This window comes from Paramisgurnus dabryanus, chromosome 3, assembly GCF_030506205.2.
Source record: "Paramisgurnus dabryanus chromosome 3, PD_genome_1.1, whole genome shotgun sequence".
NCBI lineage: Eukaryota > Metazoa > Chordata > Actinopteri > Cypriniformes > Cobitidae > Paramisgurnus > Paramisgurnus dabryanus.
Genome location: NC_133339.1, coordinates 8,221,547 through 8,243,328, shown reverse-complemented (window position 1 = coordinate 8,243,328; position 21,782 = coordinate 8,221,547). Strand labels below are relative to the sequence as shown.

Sequence of the window (21,782 nt, the reverse complement as noted above, 5' to 3'; positions counted from 1 at the left end):
AAGTCTGGAATATATTATGGGGGTGGGGCATGGGGGCCCATCAGGATTGCATAGGGCCCGAGATCTTGTGCAATGCCCCTGCCGGCGAGCAAGGTGCATGATGCACATGGTTCACATGACGCAACAAACACATATTTTGACATGATGAGCAACACATGACACCCCAAACACAAATTTTTGAATCCCTCACAAGAAAAGTCACCAGCCACCCCTGCACACCACACCATAGTTGGTCAATGCTCTTCTCATGGACTTAAACTCATGGACTCAGCATGATAGTAGTGTCAGCTTCAACTGTCATGCCCACAGAATGTTGGCTAAACATTGTAAACAACTTCAGTATTGAAGGTCTGGCCAGACTAGCACGATAGAGGCCTTTGGTGTATGGTGATAATTCACTTAGTATCTATCAAAACATAAAATGAGTTTTACATATGTACAAATCCTCTCAGTATAGCAAATATTGGAGACAATGTAAATAAAAGATTTTTGTGCAGTTTTGACTGTTTAATTTATTAAAATTACACTCAGACATCCCACCCTACAAAAACTGATTGGGAAGGAAGCTCACCAACAAGCCCCCACAAAAAACATACATTTAAAATAATTTTATCATCAATGTAAATTATATTTTATTTTGTGTTATGTTGTTTATTACTTTAATACGGTTGCTCTTTTAACAGCTTTAAAATATATGTACAATTATGAAGGACACCTTAAACTCCTTTGACCCTATAGCCTATTTATAAAAAAAGACACATATTTAAAAAAGATAAAAAGGAACAAATAAAGATAGGTTAAATGTTTTTGTTTTGTTCAAAAGCAGAGGGTTTACACAGAGATAAACTTTGATATACTTAAAAAATAAAGTAATTATTGTATTATTTTCCTGGGGTTTTTTTGGACACTCTGTCATTTACTGTACATTGTAAATAAACTACTACTGTACAGTGGTTTACTGAGCTGAAGAGAGAGGTTGATTGTAAGCCTGCCCACAGTGAAAACTGATTGGTCTAGATATCAGAATACAGTGAATACGGTCTGTCACTTTCTCACTTTTGCTAATTATGTCAGATCGCTTTAGACTTGCAGGAAAATTTTAACCTGAGCCTGAGCCTGAACCTAACTAATTTTTGTAATGTTTTATCATCATATTACAAATAACATTTTAAATGCACTAATACCCATGCAAGCTTTGGGTAAAAAATGCAAGGCTTCTGTTACATTGATGCCGCCGCCTTTACTTAGAAGTTACCCTGCAGTCCTTTGGGACTTCATAAACTATTAGGCTACATGTCTTGCTTTTAGCGTCACCATGGTTTGCGAAGTAAGACAGTCTGAAAACATAGGCATAAACCTTTCAGGATCCCTGTTTAAAAAAGGGCATGAAATGACAATTACATATGTGGGGAGTCTGTATGGGACTGATTTTGGTCCGATATGATTTGACAGAAAGGGTCCCATAAGTGTTTCCTTATTTAGAATCCATATACGGGAATGATTGTGTTTGCCCATGTTGTACCCATATGGTTTGGCCAAAAGGGCCCCATATGTGTTTCCTAATTCAAAACACATATGCATTTGACCTATGTGGGTCCCACTTCGGACCCATATAAGGAAATTATATGGGGATAATTGTGTTTGCCCATGTTGTACCCATATGGTTTGGCCAAAGGGGCCCCATATGTGTTTCCTTATTCAAAACACATATACAGGTGACCTATGTGGGTCCCACTTTGGACCCATATAAGGAACTTATATGGGGATAATTGTGTTTGCCCATGTTGGACCCATATGGTTTGGCCCAAAGGGTCCCATATGTGTTTCTTTATTCAAAACATATATACAGGTGACCTATGTGGGACCCACTTCTGACCCATATAAGGAGCCTATATGGGAATATTTGTGTTTGCCCATGTTGTACCCATATGGTTTGGCCAATAGGGTCCCATATGTGTTTCCTTATTCAAAACACATATACAGGTGACCTATGTGGGACCCACTTCGGGCCCATATAAGGAGCCTATATGGGAATAATTGTGTTTGCCCATGTTGTACCCATATGGTTTGTCCAAAAGGGTCCCATATGTGTTTTCTAATTCAAAACACATATGCAGGTGACCTATGTGGGTCCCACTTCGGACCCATATAAGGAACTTATATGGGGATAATTGTGTTTGCCCATGTTGTACCCATATGGTTTGGCCAATATGGTCCCATATGTGTTTCCTTATTCAAAACACATATACAGGTGACCTATGTGGGACCCACTTCTGACCCATATAAGGAACTTAAATGGGGATAATTGTGTTTGCCCATGTTGTACCCATATGGTTTGGCCAATATGGTCCCATATGTGTTTCCTTATTCAAAACACATATACAGGTGACCTATGTGGGACCCACTTCTGACCCATATAAGAAGCCTATATGGGGATAATTGTGTTTGCCCATGTTGTACCCATATGGTTTGGCCAAAAGGGCCCCATATGTGTTTCCTTATTCAAAACACATATAAGGTGACTTTTGTGGGTCCCACTTCGGGCCCATATAAGGAGCCTATATGGGAATAATTGTGTTTGCCCATGTTGTACCCATATGGTTTGGCCCAAAGGGTCCCATATCTGTTTCCTTATTCAAAACACATACACAGGTGACCTATGTGGGACCCACTTCTGACCCATATAAGGAACCTATATGGGAATAATTGTGTTTGACCATGTTGTACCCATATGGTTTGTCCAAAAGGGTCCCATATGTGTTTTCTAATTCAAAACACATATGCAGGTGACCTATGTGGGTCCCACTTCGGACCCATATAAGGAACTTATATGGGGATAATTGTGTTTGCCCATGTTGTACCCATATGGTTTGGCCAATATGGTCCCATATGTGTTTCCTTATTCAAAACACATATACAGGTGACCTATGTGGGACCCACTTCTGACCCATATAAGGAACTTATATGGGGATAATTGTGTTTGCCCATGTTGTACCCATATGGTTTGGCCAATATGGTCCCATATGTGTTTCCTTATTCAAAACACATATGCAGGTGACCTATGTGGTTCCCACTTCTGACCCATATAAGGAGCCTATATGGGGATAATTGTGTTTGCCCATGTTGTACCCATATGGTTTGGCCAAAAGGGCCCCATATGTGTTTCCTTATTCAAAACACATATACAGGTGACCTTTGTGGGTCCCACTTCGGGCCCATATAAGGAGCCTATATGGGAATAATTGTGGTTGCCCATGTTGTACCCATATGGTTTGGCCCAAAGGGTCCCATATCTGTTTCCTTATTCAAAACACATATACAGGTGACCTATGTGGGACCCACTTCTGACCCATATAAGGAACTTATATGGGGATAATTGTGTTTGCCCATGTTGTACCCATATGGTTTGTCCAAAAGGGTCCCATATGTGTTTTCTAATTCAAAACACATATGCAGGTGACCTATGTGGGTCCCACTTCGGACCCATATAAGGAACTTATATGGGGATAATTGTGTTTGCCCATGTTGTACCCATATGGTTTGGCCAATATGGTCCCATATGTGTTTCCTTATTCAAAACACATATACAGGTGACCTATGTGGGACCCACTTCTGACCCATATAAGGAACTTATATGGGGATAATTGTGTTTGCCCATGTTGTACCCATATGGTTTGGCCAATATGGTCCCATATGTGTTTCCTTATTCAAAACACATATACAGGTGACCTATGTGGGTCCCACTTCTGACCCATATAAGGAGCCTATATGGGGATAATTGTGTTTGCCCATGTTGTACCCATATGGTTTGGCCAAAAGGGCCCCATATGTGTTTCCTTATTCAAAACACATATACAGGTGACCTTTGTGGGTCCCACTTCGGGCCCATATAAGGAGCCTATGTGGGAATAATTGTGTTTGCCCATGTTGTACCCATATGGTTTTGCCCAAAGGGTCCCATATCTGTTTCCTTATTCAAAACACATACACAGGTGACCTATGTGGGACCCACTTCTGACCCATATAAGGAACCTATATGGGAATAATTGTGTTTGACCATGTTGTACCCATATGGTTTGGCCCAAAGGGCCCCATATCTGTTTCCTTATTCAAAACACATACACAGGTGACCTATGTGGGACCCACTTCTGACCCATATAAGGAACCTATATGGGAATAATTGTGTTTGACCATGTTGAAAATATATGGTTTGGCCAAAAGGGTCCCATATGTGTTTCCTTATTCGAAACACATATACAGGTGACCTATGTGGGTCCAACTTTGGACCCATATAAGGAACCTATATGGGAAAAATTGTGTTTGCCCATGTTGGACCCATATGGTTTGGCCCAAAGGGTCCCATATGTGTTTCCTTATTCAAAACACATAAACAGGTGACCTATGTGGGACCCACTTCTGACCCATATAAGGAGCCTATATGGGAAAATTTGTGTTTGCCCATGTTGTACCCATATGGTTTGGCCAATAGGGTCCCATATGTGTTTCCTTATTCAAAACACATATACAGGTGACCTATGTGGGACCCACTTCTGACCCATATAAGGAGCCTATATGGGGATAATTGTGTTTGCCCATGTTGTACGCATATGGTTTGGCCAAAAGGGTCCCATATGTGTTTCCTTATTCAAAACACATATACAGGTGACCTATGTGGGTCCCACTTTGGACCCATATAAGGAACCTATATGGGAAAAATTGTGTTTGCCCATGTTGGACCCATATGGTTTGGCCCAAAGGGTCCCATATGTGTTTCCTTATTCAAAACAGATATACAGGTGACCTATGTGGGACCCACTTTCAGCCCATATAAGGAGCCTATATGGGAATAATTGTGTTTGCCCATGTTGTACCCATATGGTTTGGCCAATAGGGTCCCATATGTGTTTCCTTATTCAAAGCACATATACAGGTGACCTATGTGGGACCCACTTCTGACCCATATAAGGAGCCTATATTGGAATATTTGTGTTTGCCCATGTTGCACCCATATGGTTTGGCCAAAAGGGTCCCATATGTGTTTCCTTATTCAAAACACATACAGAGGGACATATATGGGTCCCACTTCGGACCCATATAAGGAACTTATATGGGGATAATTGTGTTTGCCCAAGTTGTACCCATATGGTTTGGCCAGTATGGTCCCATATGTGTTTCCTTATTCAAAACACATATACAGGTGACCTATGTGGGACCCACTTCTGACCCATATAAGGAGCCTATATGGGGATAATTGTGTTTGCCCATGTTGTACCCATATGGTTTGTCCAAAAGGGTCCCATATGTGTTTCCTAATTCAAAACACATATGCAGGTGACCTATGTGGGTCCCACTTCGGGCCCATATAAGGAGCCTATATGGGAATAATTGTGTTTGCCCATGTTGGACCCATATGGTTTGGCCAAAAGGGTCCCATATGTGTTTTCTTATGCAAAACACATATACTTATGACTTATGTGGGTCCGACCTTGGACCTATATAAGAAACCTATATGGGAATAATTGTGTTTGCCCATGTTGGACCCATATGGTTTGACCAAAAGGGTCCCATTTGTGTTTCCTTATTCAAATCACATATACTTATAACCTATTTGGGTCCCACTTTGGACCCATATAAGGAGCCTATATGGGAATGATTGTGTTAGCCCATTTAAGACCCATATTGGTTGGCCAAGAGTGCCCCATATGTGTTTCCTATTATGAGCATGCCCTCATTTCCCATTAACATCCCAACTGGGACCCATATAGGGAGCCTATGTTTTTTAACCCATGTGGGGCCTACTACACTCACCCAAGTGAGTCCCATATAAGATGCCCATAATAGGACCATGCCCACTTGGTACCCATGTAGCCCAAGTAAAACCCATGTGGGGCCCACATATACATGTTGGCTGGGTATATAAGGGGACAACTAATTCACCATCCGCTAGAGCCTGAAATGTTATTGCTTACTTGTCCTGAAGTCAACACGGTAGATAAAAAGACAGAGTTGTGCTGAAGGCAGCGAATAAAAACACAACCAGGCAGCAAATCTCTTAATAGTTTCATTGCTCTTTAGTTGACACGATTCTCCAAAGGCTGCTGAGAGCAACTTCACACAACATTTAGCCAAATCTATCACAAAAATTAAAAACAAATATAAGAATTTCTTACATTAAAGTGTTAAGTTTTCTTGTGGTCAAACATAACATTATTATACTGGATAACAATTGCTCTTCTCAATAAATGTGATAGATGCTATTCAAGTTTTACAATCTAAAAGTTTTTGATTAGGTGAGAGAAACACAAGCAGAATATGAACACAACATATTCTGGGAAACAAAACATAAAAAACATGTTTAACTTTGTTATATTTTTTGGAGGCTACAGCTACATTTTAAGAAAGTGTATCAAAACTAAGTCTGACATTCACATTGTCCTACATTGTATTATTGAGGTCAGTTGAAAAGTTGGAAAGTGATTAACATCTTAAATAAGCATAATTAACATTCTGGCTGTTTTAAGGTTTTATAATGTTTGTGCATTTAAAAAAGATACACATTGAGGTGAGTTCACTCACGTATGACAAAGCTCAGACACAGCAGGATTAATGACACACAGATAAACACCACAGTGATTGTGTCGAAGTCTTTGAAATGTTCTGCTAACAGAGCTAGCACAAAATATCTCATTTAAAAAAACTAAATAACAAAGCACTACATCAACTTTAACAATGACACGTAAAGAGAAACAAATAATAAATGAATAGATTTTTAAAAGGTTGTTACTTTAAAATTATTTCAATTATGTAGACTAAATTGAATTTGTAACCAATAGTTTTGTTCTAATACAAAATGTCAACATAACAATATTTATAATTATGGATTTACAGTACCAACCTGAATACATCACTACCAAAACAGCAGGAAAATACTGATCAGCATGTGAAGACTCAATACGGTTAATAATTGTGTCTGTAAGAGAAGATCAAATCTTGTAAGTGCGAATAAAAGTACTGTAACGGTTATGACATATTATAGAATGAATTTACTGTAAAATAAATGAACATCTATTAGAAAATAACATTATGAGAAATCTAAAGATCCGAGTATTAATTTGTAAAAAAGACAAACCTGGAAAATCACTGATATGAGGTGTAACCCAAAACAACCTCAGAGGCCTCAAAATATAGAGCGTACAGCAAGAGACTGTCTCAAGCAAAGATCCTGATAAAATGTTAGAAATATTTAATATAACTTAATAATAAATGTCTGGCTGTCCTTTTAAGACAATAAGGCCTACATTTTAAGAAAAAAATGAATTAATTGTCAAATAGATTTAGAAAAATAAGTTTAAATTAACATTGAAATACCTTCAGCAGCATACCAGAGGACCGAAGCCAGTAACATCATAACATTTGGGCAAAAGTGAAGACAAACATGAAGCAGCAGCTTTATGCCTTGAGTAAAAACGAAAAGTATTTGCAAAACATTGTTTCAATAAACATTATGAAGCTTGGTCCCGGCTAAAAAGCATACCTTTATTCTTTAATGTACAGTATGTGAGAGGGCAGAACAGAAGAGCCGATTCACATGCAGCAATACAGAGAATCAACACCATTATATGTAGAGCTGAGAAACTTGCAACACACACGCACGCACGCACGCACGCACGCACACACACACACACAGTTTATCAGTTAATGGGGACTTTCCATAGACGCAATGCATTTTATACTGTCCAAACTGTTATATTCTATTCCCCTCACCTACCCCAATCCTTAACCCCAATGTCACAAAAACCTGTTGCCAGTCTTTAATCCATGAAAAACTACCATTTAGTATGTTTTTTTAGCGTTTAAGTTTATGAGGACACTTCCTGTGTCCTCATAAACCATGGTAATAGCATAGTTAACATGTCATTATACACTATTAATGTCCTCGTAAACCACATTTGCAAACCCCCCCACACACACAGTTACAACCAGTTTTAAAAAATATAAGTTTGATTACAGCTCTATTTAAAAGCTGCCAATTCTTAACCACTTATATAAGAAAATAATATATAAAAAGACAAACTGCAATATTGCACTGATCTAATTGTAAAGCAATGCAGGATACACATTTGTTTTTATTTTGCAAATTTAAATTAAATGCCCTTCATCAAGAAATTCAATCTATTTATTCAAATGTAGTTGTAAATGTAATTGTAAATGTAATAAATGCACTGTCAGTTTTCTGGGTTCTGTGAAATTTAGTTTATGTTGATGTCTTCATGATTTAAAAGCATGTCACACAGCAGGATACTTGATGATGCGTCTAATTTAAATAGCTTAAGTGAAAAAAATCCATAAAATGTTGTTATCAATTTTGAACTTCTAAAAAGTTGTCTAAAAAGACTGGCCTGAAAGAGTGTTTTTTCCGACTAAAACATTTTAAATGATTCTGTAGCTGTGTGCCAAATTGAAGGCTGCATAAAATGCCCCCTTAAAATGCATACTTCTTCCCCAAGTGGCAAGGATAGAATGAATGGATCATTATATACTGTAAATTTAGGTTGATTAAACTTACAATTGCAATTCATTTAAACAAAAGTTGCTATACATTATAAATATAAAGTTGAAATAATTTAAAAGGGGTGGTTTAATGGTATTTCATGCATTTTGACTTATTAACAAAGTTTTTGTTACCGAGTATTTCTGTGCCAAATGCACTTTGCCAGGGGTCGTAAAAGTTTCAGGGGTAGCAGGGGAGTTTTGCGTGTGTGTTAGTTTAACACTTGAAAGTCTCAAGAGTTGCATGTGGTAAGTAAGACTTCTGTGTTATGTTGGAAATCGGCGCATAAATGCATACAATGTAAATGTCCCGCACATGTAGTGAATCATAAGTTATCCAGGGTTGTATAAAGTGTTGCTTGCCTCGTGACTCACTTCTCCCGCAGCTCGTAACTTCCAAAGTTTTTTCATATGTTATCGGAAAGAATCGCTAGAGCTGATCTGTCTTAGAAATCTGATCAAACTAAAGACTATATGAAGATATGAAGGATGAAATACTACTCTATAGGTGCTCCAGATTGACATTAGATATGCAGAAACAGTGTGTGTTATGGGAGCTTTACTGTAAATAGCCATTTCTTCTACTATTGGAAAAAATCAATACAGCATATGTTTGTCTGGATTGTTTTCTATAACTCACCCAGTGTCTCCAGTATAACAGTTGTGTTTGCTGAAAGTTCTCCAGTAAACACTTGACAGATGTAAACTCCTTTATCTTCAGTTCTGACTCTCTTCAGTCTGAGAGAGAAGTTTCCTCTGTGGATTTCATCAGTGAAGAACTCAACTCTGTCTCTGTATCGATCATCTGATGATTCTGATAAAGTTTCATTGTATTGATAGAGAAGAACTGTGATGGGTTCACCTTTATCTGTTTTCTTCCATGAAACCTCTTCAATCTCTTCAGGTTTGATGGGAGACTTCACTGAGCAGCTCAGAGTGACGTCACCACCAACATATGCAGATATGGACTGATTAGATCCTGACACTATCAAATATTCTTAAAAAAAAAAACAGGTAAAGTATGACAACAGGTAAGTACTGATTCAATAGTACAAGCATTGTTTTATGAAATTCTATTTCAAATTAAACGCCATTCTAAAAAAATATCATCACTTACCAACATCTTTTATTTTAACCAAAGTTTTGTCAGCACCCTTGTTACTGTAAACTTTACATCTATAAACCCCCTTATCTTCTTCTCTTACATTCTTCAACAGGAGTGAGAAGTTTCCATGTTTAATGTCTTCAGTGAAGAAATGAGCTCTATCATGATAATCCTGATGTTGATCCTCTGGTCTAATATCTCCATTCAGAAACAGATGAACCAGAATGTCTGAATCTGTTCTTGTCCATTCCACCCTCACACTTTCCATTACTAAGAGTGTTTCAACATAGCAGGGCAGAACCACTGAACCTCCCAGAGGAACAACCAGAGGACCTGAACCACGAACATGAAACTCCAGAGTATCTGCACGTTTAAAATAATTAAATATAATTATTACTCATAAATAATTAATAAAAAGATTCAAACCCATTAGGATTAATAGTAGAAGTATTTATTCCTTCCCAAGGGACTTTTTAAAGAGACGTTGAGAAAGTTTTAATAAACAGTTACCATGTGAACCAGTTAGAATAAATTGTAATCTGTTACAAATATCTATTTGTTATGGATTAGATGGCGGACAGAAGTAGTGGAAGATAAAATTAAGTTTTACTCTTGAACAACAATGTCCAAAAAAGTGCAGATGGTAGTGGTAATACATAAATTTTGCGTCTGAAAAGGAAACTCCTACAAATGCATATGCAAAAAAGGTCAGTCGCTAATTGTCCACTGCGTGTCTTTAGTAAACTCCGACCAGGGACGTGCTTGGTGGGAGGGCGTAGGGTGCCCGTACACCTGCCCTTTTACCCCTGGATGACCAAAATGCCCTTTTTATCAAGGCATTTTTTGTGCTGACGCGCTCTTACTACAACACAGTGCATACGGAGGATCCCCCTCAAGCTGGCATTGAACCAAAACGGTATGCTTGTTAACGTTACTTATTATTATTTTACAAGATCGACGTGAGGAGAGCATGCACAGCTTTTGTTTATATTGCTGTGTGTATTAACCTCTAGAACGTTAGATGCAAGATCAGGGCTCTCAAACGAATTTCAGCCAGTTAACTAGTGTTGGCATAGTAAACCTTTCTTGAACCACCAAAGCTTTTAGCACATTTGTTTTGGAAAAAGATTCATTACTCTAGGCTTTTCAAAGCTCGATGAAGAACTTTGCTGGAGAAAGTGGGGGAAAGCGCTGTGTCCCAAAATGTTTTCCAACCATTTCCAAGGCAAAGAAATTGAATTAGTGGAAAGATGAATAAATTAATTCATCCATATATTAAATACATGACAACAATCCATTACATACTTATAGTTATACAGATACAACCTACAAGGACACATCCTGTTTCAAGCAGTTTAAACCATGAATCAAAGTACAAAGCAGTCACATGGGCGTGTGTGAAATGAAGCTTCGGATGTCATTGGTCACGTGATTTTGATAGAACAAATCAAGCATCGATACAACGCATCATTAAAAATCGTTTCATTTTTTTGACATACGTTTCCGAGCTTTGGTGTCACGGCTAACATCACTACAGTTCACACGCCACCTTGTATCTCTTACATTATAGGAAGCTGTCGATGGCAGTGTGAGTGCATGTACGCTCCGGAGCTGTTCACCTTCAGACTTGCATATTAGTGATTCATAGTAACTTAAAGTATATTTTTGGAGATACCTTAGTGCAGAGTTAAGTGCACCATGTCATCTTATTGTTAAGCGTGTTTTGTATAAAATCCTCACCTTTTAATGACACACGTGGAAAAAACTTGGCTAACAGCATTGCTAACTACAGTAGCATCACTACGGCAGCATGCAGAAATCAACGGATAATCTGCTTGTGAGCAACCTGCACGACTGGGGCATGACAGATGTTCCTGTGATTTCCCTCAGGGACACAGATTTTCCCGCTCTCCCTATAACTCCTTCCACAACTCCCTCCAAACCTCCTGCACCAAATAAATGAAACTGGAATGAGCTGGAAAACTATTCGAGACGGTGGAATCTGCAACTCTACGGTGTGGCTGAAAACAAAGACCAAAATGTCCGTCAAGAGGTTATACACATCTGCCAGTCCGGAACTCAAGTCCAAATTTCCTGATGTTATTGACTCAGTGCATCGTCTTGGCCAACTAAAGAAAGGTGCCACCAAGCCCAGAGGCGGTCTTACCATAGAGGCATAGGTAGGCGGCCGCCTGGGGCCCCCCACCAGCGGTCAAATTAGGGGGGCCCCAAACCAACCTAATAAATAGCCTACATAAATAAATAAAACCCTTATCATCATGAACACTTCAAAAGCATTGTAAATTGAATTAATATTCTTAAGAAATACGTTGAAACTTTGAAATAGTAGTTAAAATGTCCAGTTCATGTTCTTTCACTAAACACTTACACCCCCTTCTTTCACAATGAAATGGACTAGTCCATAACGGTGCGTGCTGCGGCGCGAAAGATAAACACAAAGTGACACGGGGACTGGGAAAGTACACGAACAGAGACTTAAAGACAAATATAAACGCGAAAATGGGGCTTTGGTAAGTCAACCGGCTAGTAATAGCCCTAAATTGATAAAAATTATTTTGTGGTGAAGTAAATAATGTTACTACAGCAAAAAACTAATGTAACCCTACAGGGCTCCAGACTGCGAGTAAATAGTCTCATTTTGCGAGTATTTTCCCTGCCTATGCGACTATTGTTTATTAAATGTCGCACTGGCTGGACTGTGAAATTTAAATACAATTATATTAATATAATGCGCAGGCGATTACGTCTGCGACGCATTCAGTCACTCTTCCTGTTGTTGCCCGCTCCCCCGCCTTTCTATCAGCTCAGGTGCATATCACCTCTCTAAATCCGTCTCTTTTGTCCACTTTCGACCGCGTCTGCCCTGATTGTTTTGAGGGGTGGTCTATGGAGACTGCGGGCGAGAGCCTCTGCTTTCGTTTTCGGGAGAAATGACGGGTTTAAAATGACGCAAACTAATATTATGTGATGTCAGAGTCCGGGGTTGTAATTAACGATGCTGCACAGTGTTTTTTTATGTGTATGTAAGAGCTGTCTCTGATATTTCAGCGCAGTTGATGAAATAATCTCCCCACAACCTCCACACGCTCGCAAAATGACACTAATAAAAGAGGCGGAGATCAGCTGCTTTCGTTTAATCAATGAAAGTCTAAAAATAGCGCGGTACACTGCGTATTCACGCTAGAAGTCAGAAAAAACGCAATACATTGTGCTCAGTAACTCAGATTACAAGTCCTGGCCAAATGATATCTTCAGAGTGCATGGAGACATTTTGTAGTGATTACAGCACAAGAATGTGATTTTACTCAAGCCTGTGTTAAAGTAACCTAAAGCTTTCACAACAAAGTAATAAAAAGTTGATTGTAAGTTTAATAGTTTACAGTAAGGCAAATATATGTTAAAATTAATAAGTATGGTAAAGTAAAAAAAATTAATGTATATAAAGAATACAATTATTTGTATTTGTAATTAATTTGTTAATGCATTAAACTTGTTTGGACGTTTCTCTCAAATGTTAGTCTGGAGCCCTGCTGATGTTATGTTGGGGATGTTTTCGTCCACTATGGGGTGCTGTTGAGTCTTAATTTGGCCACAACTTTTAGCATATGGAATGATTTTTGGTGAAAAATCTTATGTTGACACATATTTTGGGAAAATGCTTTGAACATTTTTCAAAAACTCAACAATACACTGTGGTAAAATTCACAACCCTTTTGTTATGTTTGTGAAGAAAACATCAAAGAAAACATAATTTTAAAATAAAGTGATTGTAGACTGTATTTTTTAAACCTTTTATCACAGTCTTGGGTATGTGAAAGATTAGTAACAACATTGGCTTTGATGCTTTGCTAGTTTTTGTGCAGCATCAGATTTCAATTATTTCTTCCTCATTTACTGTTCGTGGCTGTTTTTGCCCCATTGACTTATTCTCTATTGGTTTGTGTAGTGCTGCACTTTGTGTGACCTCTGCTTTCCATCTTCATTTTGGAGTAAAAATACCTTCGCCTAGGGCCCCCAATTTGCTAAATCCGCCACTGACCAAGCCTCAAGGGATAATTATACAGTTCGGTGCTCATATTTATCGTGACGCTGTCTGGAATGCTGCAAAGAGGTCTACTTTCCTGCATACTAACAAGCTACGTTTTGCCGAAGACCTGTCCCCTGCAGTCAGAGAGCGAAGGTTGCAGCTGTGGCCACTGGTGGCTAAAGCACGAGAACAAGGGAAAGCTGCTTACTTCGTTGGAAGTCGAGCCTTTGCCAACGGGACTGAACTGTTTCCAGATACATGAATGTGGTAAATGTCACACTTGCCAATATGTGCCTTAAGTCGAGTTAAGCTATAATTTCCGGAATGCTTTATTCACTGTGTGTATTTTTTCTATCTGTTCTGAGAAACTTTATATTTTTTTTAAACTTTTATAAAGGTTGTTGAGCTCTTTTATGATGCTCAACTGAATATGTTTACAAGACAACGATTATTACATCCTGTTCAACTATTCAATGCTAACGTTATAAAGGCTAGCATTTTATTCCATTAGTTGCTAATATCCAGTATGTGTTAAATTGTCAACTTGAGATCCTAGGTATCTCATTAGTTATTAGTGTTTCACTAAGATTTGCTATGTGCACCTTTTATTTAAGTAATCTGCAGCTCCTCACAATAGGATTAAAGTCTAATTTCTTCCAAACTTTACCTCTTATATTGTCCTATCAGTTGTTGTTAATACATCTTTATCCATCATTACCAGGGGAATAAGGAATAATCTGATTTCTGTTTCATTCAAGAGTCACACTCAGTTCCGGATGATGGTAGATTATGAAGATCCCAAATAGGGGGAATGATCTGTGGCAGGCTCGGGTTTGAAAACTGTGCTGGTTTTGCGACTCTAAAATATAATTTTCCAGGGACAATTCTTTTATCTGTTAGTGATAAATGGGTCATTTTATTTTTCAGGTACTAACCATTGAAAATTTTACTTTGATTGTTATTAATATATATGGCTATAATTCTAACCATGAGAACGACATAATGCTTGAAACCTTAGAGAAGCATACTAAATACTCAGAATAACTTTCCAAATTCAGGTATAATAATGGGGGGGGGGGGGTAAACATGAGTCACAATATTGACTGTTGGCCTCCACGTGTTTCCACTGCAGTAAATGATAATTTAATATTATTTATAAAAAAAATTCTACTTGATTGATGAATGGAGATTTGAATCATTTGAGTATTGATAAAATATCAGTTAATATAATCACAACCCCATTAATAGATCATAATGCAGTCTCCATCTTTATCCCTTTGCACTCTGCCCCCTCCACAAGAAGTACGAATTCTTACTGGAAACTGAACAGTTCGCTTCTACAATATGATAAAGTAAAGTCAGACATAAATAATCTAATAGTGAAATTCTGGAATAAAGCAAAGTCTGAGGATGCTTTTGGTAGCAATTGGGAACTATTACAATTTAAAACTGGCCAATATTTGAGGAATTATGGAAGTATCTTATCCAAAAATCGTAAATCGGAGGAAGAAAGAGTGGTCTTTAAAATAATTTCCTCGCACCGGAAGGACCCTGCGGATATATCAGAAGAGGAACGATTAATTTTAATTTCAGAACAACTTAAACTAAATGAGATCTTCTCCAATAAAGCAAAAGGTGCCTTCATAAGGTCAAGGAAAAGGTGGATTGAGGAAGGGGAGCAGAACTCTGCCTATTTTTTTTGGCTTAGAAAGATATCATGGGAAACTCAATTTAATACAGCAACTTAATATTAACGATACTGTTACTGATAATCCAAAGAGCATAGCTGTTTTCTGTGCAGACTTCTATAGAAATTTATATAAATCCAAATATTGCCATCAATCATCCACTACATTCCTGAACTCTCTTCACGTCATTCCAATCTCTCAAGATGATATGAAACTCTGCGATGACCCTATAACATTGCAATTGAACATTGTAAAACTAACAAATCTCCTGGTGTTGATGGACTCTCTGCAGAGTTTTACCAGTGTTTTACAGAAGATTTAGCTCCCTTCTTACTTGAAGTAATATTAGAAAGTGTTGAGAGAGGTTCTTTACCTTCTTGCTGACCCAAGGCTTAATTACGTTAATCCCCAAACCCAATAAGGATCCACTTTTTATAGATAATTGGCGACCTATTTCATTACAAAACACTGACTACAAAATGTTTGCCTCAATTATTACAAAAAGATTAAAAAATGTTTTAGACCCTATTATTGATGAAGTCCAATCAGGAATCATGAGAAAAAGACACATCTCAAACAATATTCAGCTTGTCTTAGATATAATTGATTATTCATCTTTATGTCCTGATGATAGTTATATCTATTTCCTGGACTTCTATAAAGCCTTCGACACTATAGAGCAGTGTTCTTCACTCCCAATCCTGGAGAGCCGGTGTCCTGCAGAGTTTAGCTCCAACCTTAATAAAACACACCTACCTGTGATCTTCTAGGCTGCGTCGGAAACCGCATACTGTATAGTAGGTACTGAATTAGATGAAGTACCTACTTACTTGGCGTTAAAACAGTAGGTACTGTATAGTATGAATCTTGGTAGTATGAATGAGATTCGGACGTACTACATCCGCCATGTTGTTACATCACGTGACATACGTCGTCATCACGTCGAGTCATTTCAGCGCGAAAACAGCCGCGTGCCTCTTCTTCTTCGTTGGATAACTCCTCGTCCGGGGCATCATGGGATAGTGAAGCGTCCATCGTATGCACACTGCAAAATCTAACCGGAAGTAGTAGGTCATCCGGGTACTTTTCGCATACTGTTTTTCGAATACTATGTTTTCGGACATACTACTCGCCTCGCCTACTGCTTTTCGCGTACTATATAGTATGTAGTAGGCGGTTTCGGACGCAGCACTAGTGATCATGAAGACATTGATTAGCTTGCTCAGGTGTGTTTGATTAAGGTTGGAGCTAAACTCTGCAGGACACCGGCTCTCCAGGGCTGGGAGTGAAGAACACTGCTATAGAGCATAATTTCATATTTCAAACTATTGAGAAATTTTTGTTTTGGTAATTTTTTTCTGCAAAGCTGTTAAAACAATGTACTGCAAAAGCAATAGCTCTATTACGCAAAAAAATGGGACATCACCTATATTTGAGCTGCCAAGAGGAATCCGACAGGGCTGCCCTGTCTCCCCCTACCTATTCATTTTATGTTCTCAACTTCTTTCCACCTATATTAAAAGTAGTACTTTAAAAGGAATTTCTATTGCAGAAAGAGAAGTTATCCTCACCCAACTAGCAGATGATACTACATTATTTTTAAAAGATGCCAGCCAAGTGCCAATCGCTATCAAAACAATATATATTATTTTCAGCAGCTTCTGGACTCTTTTTTTTCTCTTAAAGAAAACGACACCTTCTAGATCTGTGGCATATCAAACATATCACTTATCTAGGGATTACTATAATGAAAGATCAGGAGGAGAGATGCTCTGTAAATTTTAATTTGATTAGTGAGAAGACAAAGAAAAAGCTAAATCAATGGCTAAAGAGGAATTTGTCCTTGAGAGGACGACTATTGTTGACAAAGGCAGAAGATTTATCCCGTCTTACATATGCAGCTACCTACTTGTTTGTCAACAAAAAGCTCTGTAATTCTATTGATAAATCACTTTTCAATTTTATTTGGAAAAACAAGACGCATTGTGTAAAAAAATCTGTTATTATAGAGGGTTTTCACGGCGCGTCATCAGAGCGGAAGACGCCATATTGGAGGCACTCCGCATTACAACAGAGCAGACACTGATGTATATGCCGAACGTCGTCAAGGAAAATAGTTAATTATTGCCGTGTTTGAGATGGTACCAACAGTACATATTGAGAAAAACATTTGGATTATTATCGACTTCCAAAAGTTATTAAAAACCAGGGAAAGGAATGCAAGAAATTATCAGAGGAGCGGCGCTTGTGGTTGGTAAAGCTCAGGAAAAAGAGTAGTATTGTATTAGAAATATGATTGAAGTACATAAAGTATAAAACAATTATGCTTCTACTTGTTGTGCTTTATTTAAAGAGTATTTAATATGTACTTTAGTGTATGCACAAAATACTTAAACACAAATAAAATTTGCGCTGCAATGCTAATGCCAGTGTGCTTAATTGCTCATAGCAAATTTTCTATTGTAATGATAATTATATTTATAATAGTAAATGGTAAAAACAATTATTGCTTTTATTTTTTACTGTGCTTATTTTACAGTAAAGCACTTTGGTAGGACACTGGCTATTTTAAATTTGCTATATAAATAAAGCTTACATTGACATATGGGCTCTGCATGAAAACTAGGTAGTTCACTAACTTATATCGGGATATGCAACTGAAGGAAGAATCGCCGGGTCGTCACGGATCCTAGAAGAGGGAGCTCGTAGGGATCTGCACCGCTTATAAATTTTAATTTCTCGAAATATCGTGCCTTTTCTTGTGGTCCAAGTCCTTCCCTATATGCCTTTGCATCTTGGATGCGTTTTCTGTTGTTTAGACATGTCTACATTCACTTAAAGTATCCAAAGCGCATAATATTCCATTGTACTCCGTTCAGTTCTTTACACCGAGTGCCTCCACCATGGCCGCGCATCGGGGTTACCGCCCAGAACGTGACGTCGGTGAAAACCCTCTATGAACACATTTGAATGTGGTGGTTTTACAACCCTTAATTATACTTTTAAAATTAATTGGATAAAGCATTTACTAAAAAATCCCATCTACATGGAATTTTATACCTAACTACATCTTCTCTAAGGTTGGCGGTCTAGAATTCTTACTTTTATGTGATTATAAAATAGAAAAAATTCCCTTAATTTTATCTAAATTCCCTAAACAAATGCTCTTAGCATGGTCATTAATTTACAAGCATAATTTCTCCCCGCATAGGTGCTTCAGAGGTGGAAAGTAACGAATTACATGTACTCACGTTACTGTAATTGAGTAGTTTTTTTGTGTATTTTTACTTTTTTGAGTCGTTTTTAAAATCTGTACTTTTACTTTTACTTAAGTATGTTTTATTTAAAGTATTGTACTTCGCTACATTTTAAATCATATCCGTTACTGAGTAAAAAAATATTTTAAAAAGCAAAGTGATAAAGACGCGAAACGGATGTAAATGGGCGGGGCCCGGGGAACGCGCAAAAAGAACCATGGAGACGGACGAGACAGGCGCGCGCTAATGCAGACCCGCCTCAGTTCAAATCTTATGAAAGAAACCCCTGGTCATATTTAAGCGACCACTTTCCACTGACGCGAAGCGAGTGTTTCATTTCTATGAAAGGTAGGATTCATGCTCTTAAGTACGAAATTGCACGACGCGTTTTTAATACCATGCGCATTATCTTCCGAGGTCTAGCAGCTTCGCGTCAAGTCAAACACAACTTCAAAACGTCCTTGAGAATGCGCAGGTCATTAGACGTAGGAGAGAGAGAGAGCGAGAGAGAGAGCGAGAGAGAGAGAGAGAGAGAGAGAGAGAGAGAGAGAGAGAGAGGAATAAAGGTCATTAGGTCTCCAGGTCTATGGAAGGTTTTTTTGGTCTTTTTTAAATTAATTAATTAAATTATAAAATAATTAATTAAATTATAAAATAAAAAATAAAATCGCAAAATATGTCCCAAATTTGAAAATTAAATGCTAAAATAAAAATTAAAACATTATATTAAATGATTTCATTTTCATTTTTAACGTGATGAAGCATCATTCCGGCCAAATTAAAAAAGAAAATTAAATTGATGATTTGACATTTCATTTTCAATATAATCTTGAGTCAAGACTGACAATATTAAAATAAAAAGTCAAGCTGCACGTGCCTGTTTAGAAGGGTAACTTTGCAGTATCACATTTTATATTTCCTACTATTAGATTTCTATTAGATTTCCATATTAATAGATGAGAGTATTCAACTGAAACATATAAATATCCTCACAACATTATTATTTCTCAAAACTTTGACAAAAATTATTTTCAAATGAATCTGTAATCTAGGTCCACACATTATTCCGGATATGATTTGAATATTAGACGAGATAATATAACGGCAATGAACGTCTCATGTGCCATTAAATATCCAGATATAAATTAACATTACAGCATAATGAAATTAATAAAAAGACAAGGAAGCAGGATTGGCATGTAATTGTATTATTATTAGCGGAAAAAAAGCAATATTACTGAAATAATCACTGAGGTAATGCGCCAAACACGTTAAAATAAATAAGCAATAACAGTGGAAAAAACATTATTATCTCTCAAAACTTTATATGACAAAAATTATATTTAAAGGAAATATTCTTACAGTTATTCAAAGATGCACAACTTATTCCATATTACTCCCGTTTATGAGCACATTCATCTCTCTCGCTCTGTTATGTAATAGCTGATTGACAGGTGCGCAACTCCGTCTTTCAAACAGGTATAATTTCACTCATTTTGGAAAATTAGCCATGATTTAATGATTTTATTAATATTATGAAAAAAATTTTTTGTTGGGCAAATTTATTACGATTTGTATTACCCTAGTTTTACTACAAATAGGCTACGAGACATTTTTTTTTACCACGGAGGGCCGGTGGTATACGAAATTTCCCAGTAGATTTTTTGGTCCCACTCCGCCCCTGGCATAGGCTATATAAAACTTACCAACAGATATCACCAAGATGATCAAAAAACAATGCAGAAACTTAATCTTCACGAATTTTGACAACATCTTTTTGCTGTCACGTCAAAATTCTCAAAATGGCGACTGCAGTACTTGATAGCTTCCTTGAAGCAGCGTATGCTTGCGGTGAAGGCACATGACTGTGGTATCAAAGTTGCATGAAATAGCATTTTGAATTCGAATGACAACATTCATGCTCTTCATGTTTAATTCAACCTTCAGTTCCACTAATAAACATTATAAATTAATTATTTTATAGCAGGTAAAACTCACTAATATACCTGAATATGTAATATTGTGCCATGTAAAAAAATATAAATGTAAAGAAGTGAAAAGTGAGACTCTATTGGTATTTTAATAATCTAGGCTTATGTTTCCTGTTATTTTCACATACAGTATAAACAGCAACAGGTCTACAAAGACTTACCTTTGTGGTATTCGTACATTTTCATCAGGGTACCCCACCTGTGATAATGTAGACTGTTGTCAAATCAAGATCACTCCTCAGAGGCATCTCCCAACTCTTCCAGTAGACACGGTTGAAACAAGCATCCATGGGTACTGCATTGGTCAGTGTAAACGTTGCCTTATGGCCGTCATTGCATTAGAAGCTGTTGAGGTTCAGGTGTCCACGATCATATCCAGTGTTGCTGCTCATGGTATGAAATTGTTTGATAGCTTCAAGAGTGTTGACATCAATCTCTTTTTCATGGCCCATATAGTCAGTTTGGGATGAAAGATTGGAAATCTACAAAAGAAATACCGTGTTTGTTAGATGGGTGTTTTGATGATGAGTAAAAAACACAAAAAACACAAAAAACACAGGGGGAAATGGTTATGTTCTTACTTTCTACAATGTTTTGAATGTTTATTGTACAATTACTGTATAAAATGTTTGTCAAGTAGCATCCAATGTCATTTTACATGAAAAACAGAATGAAGATCACAAAGTTAACCTTACTGTGAAATACAGAACTTCAACTCTTAATGAAAAGATTCTTTTTTCTTTAGTTCAAAGTCAGCTACCTGTGCCTCAGTGTGCCAGATGGGTGTCCTTTCTGCGGTGGTTGAACATTCAGGATCAAATGTGTGAGTAGTCTACAGCGTAGCATAATAAAAAAAACATCATACAACTAACACTCTCTTAGTGATCCTCCTGGTTCTGCTTCTGTCTTTGGAGAAAAACTCAAAGTACAGAAAGTAGAGCTTCTAACAACTTTTGGTCAGCACTTAATGCTCTTACTGTAGCACAAGTGGTAAAAAAATAAGGAACATGATGTGAAACGTAATTTGAGCTGTTGGTCAGTAAATGCAGTGTTTGCTATTTTACTTGATAATGTCAGGATCCTGACATTATGGGGCGGTTTCCCGGACAGGGATTAGCTTAATCCAGGACTAGGCCTTAGTTT

General features: G+C 37.5%; 2 protein-coding genes across 2 annotated transcripts; both read right to left on the bottom strand.

The window, feature by feature from the left end:
- Nucleotides 1-5,958: 5,958 nt before the first annotated feature.
- Nucleotides 5,959-7,679, bottom strand: LOC135768451 (uncharacterized). Its single transcript, XM_065277676.2, has 6 exons — nt 7,535-7,679; nt 7,369-7,455; nt 7,130-7,222; nt 6,896-6,970; nt 6,577-6,669; nt 5,959-6,131 (listed from the first exon to the last, which is right to left on the bottom strand). The coding sequence occupies exons 1-6, from the start codon at nt 7,614-7,616 to the stop codon at nt 5,959-5,961; spliced, it is 603 nt and encodes a 200-aa protein (XP_065133748.2). The 5' UTR covers nt 7,617-7,679.
- Nucleotides 7,680-8,718: 1,039 nt separating this feature from the next.
- LOC135733851 (butyrophilin subfamily 2 member A2-like) lies at nt 8,719-21,539 on the bottom strand. Its single transcript, XM_065252631.1, has 4 exons — nt 21,400-21,539; nt 20,801-21,121; nt 9,668-10,018; nt 8,719-9,547 (listed from the first exon to the last, which is right to left on the bottom strand). Exons 2-4 carry the CDS (start codon nt 20,823-20,825, stop codon nt 9,180-9,182), a joined length of 744 nt encoding a protein of 247 aa, XP_065108703.1. The 5' UTR covers nt 20,826-21,121; nt 21,400-21,539; the 3' UTR covers nt 8,719-9,179.
- Between the last annotated feature and the right edge of the window lie 243 nt (nt 21,540-21,782).

Bases quoted from the DNA above. Each gene is read 5' to 3' on its own strand.
- LOC135768451 (XM_065277676.2), bottom strand. From the start codon at position 7,616: ATGGTGTTGATTCTCTGTATTGCTGCATGTGAATCGGCTCTTCTGTTC. The intron at 6,670-6,895 runs GTTGGTACTGTA...ATTTTGTGCTAG, and splicing joins TTTGGTAGTGATGTATTCAG to CTCTGTTAGCAGAACATTTC. The intron at 6,132-6,576 runs GTGAGTGAACTC...TTTTTGTGATAG, and splicing joins GTGTCTGAGCTTTGTCATAC to ATTTGGCTAAATGTTGTGTG.
- LOC135733851 (XM_065252631.1), bottom strand. From the start codon at position 20,825: ATGAAAATGTACGAATACCACAAAG. The intron at 10,019-20,800 runs GTAAGTCTTTGT...TTAAACGTGCAG, and splicing joins AATGTACGAATACCACAAAG to ATACTCTGGAGTTTCATGTT. The intron at 9,548-9,667 runs GTAAGTGATGAT...TTTTTTTTTAAG, and splicing joins GGTTAAAATAAAAGATGTTG to AATATTTGATAGTGTCAGGA.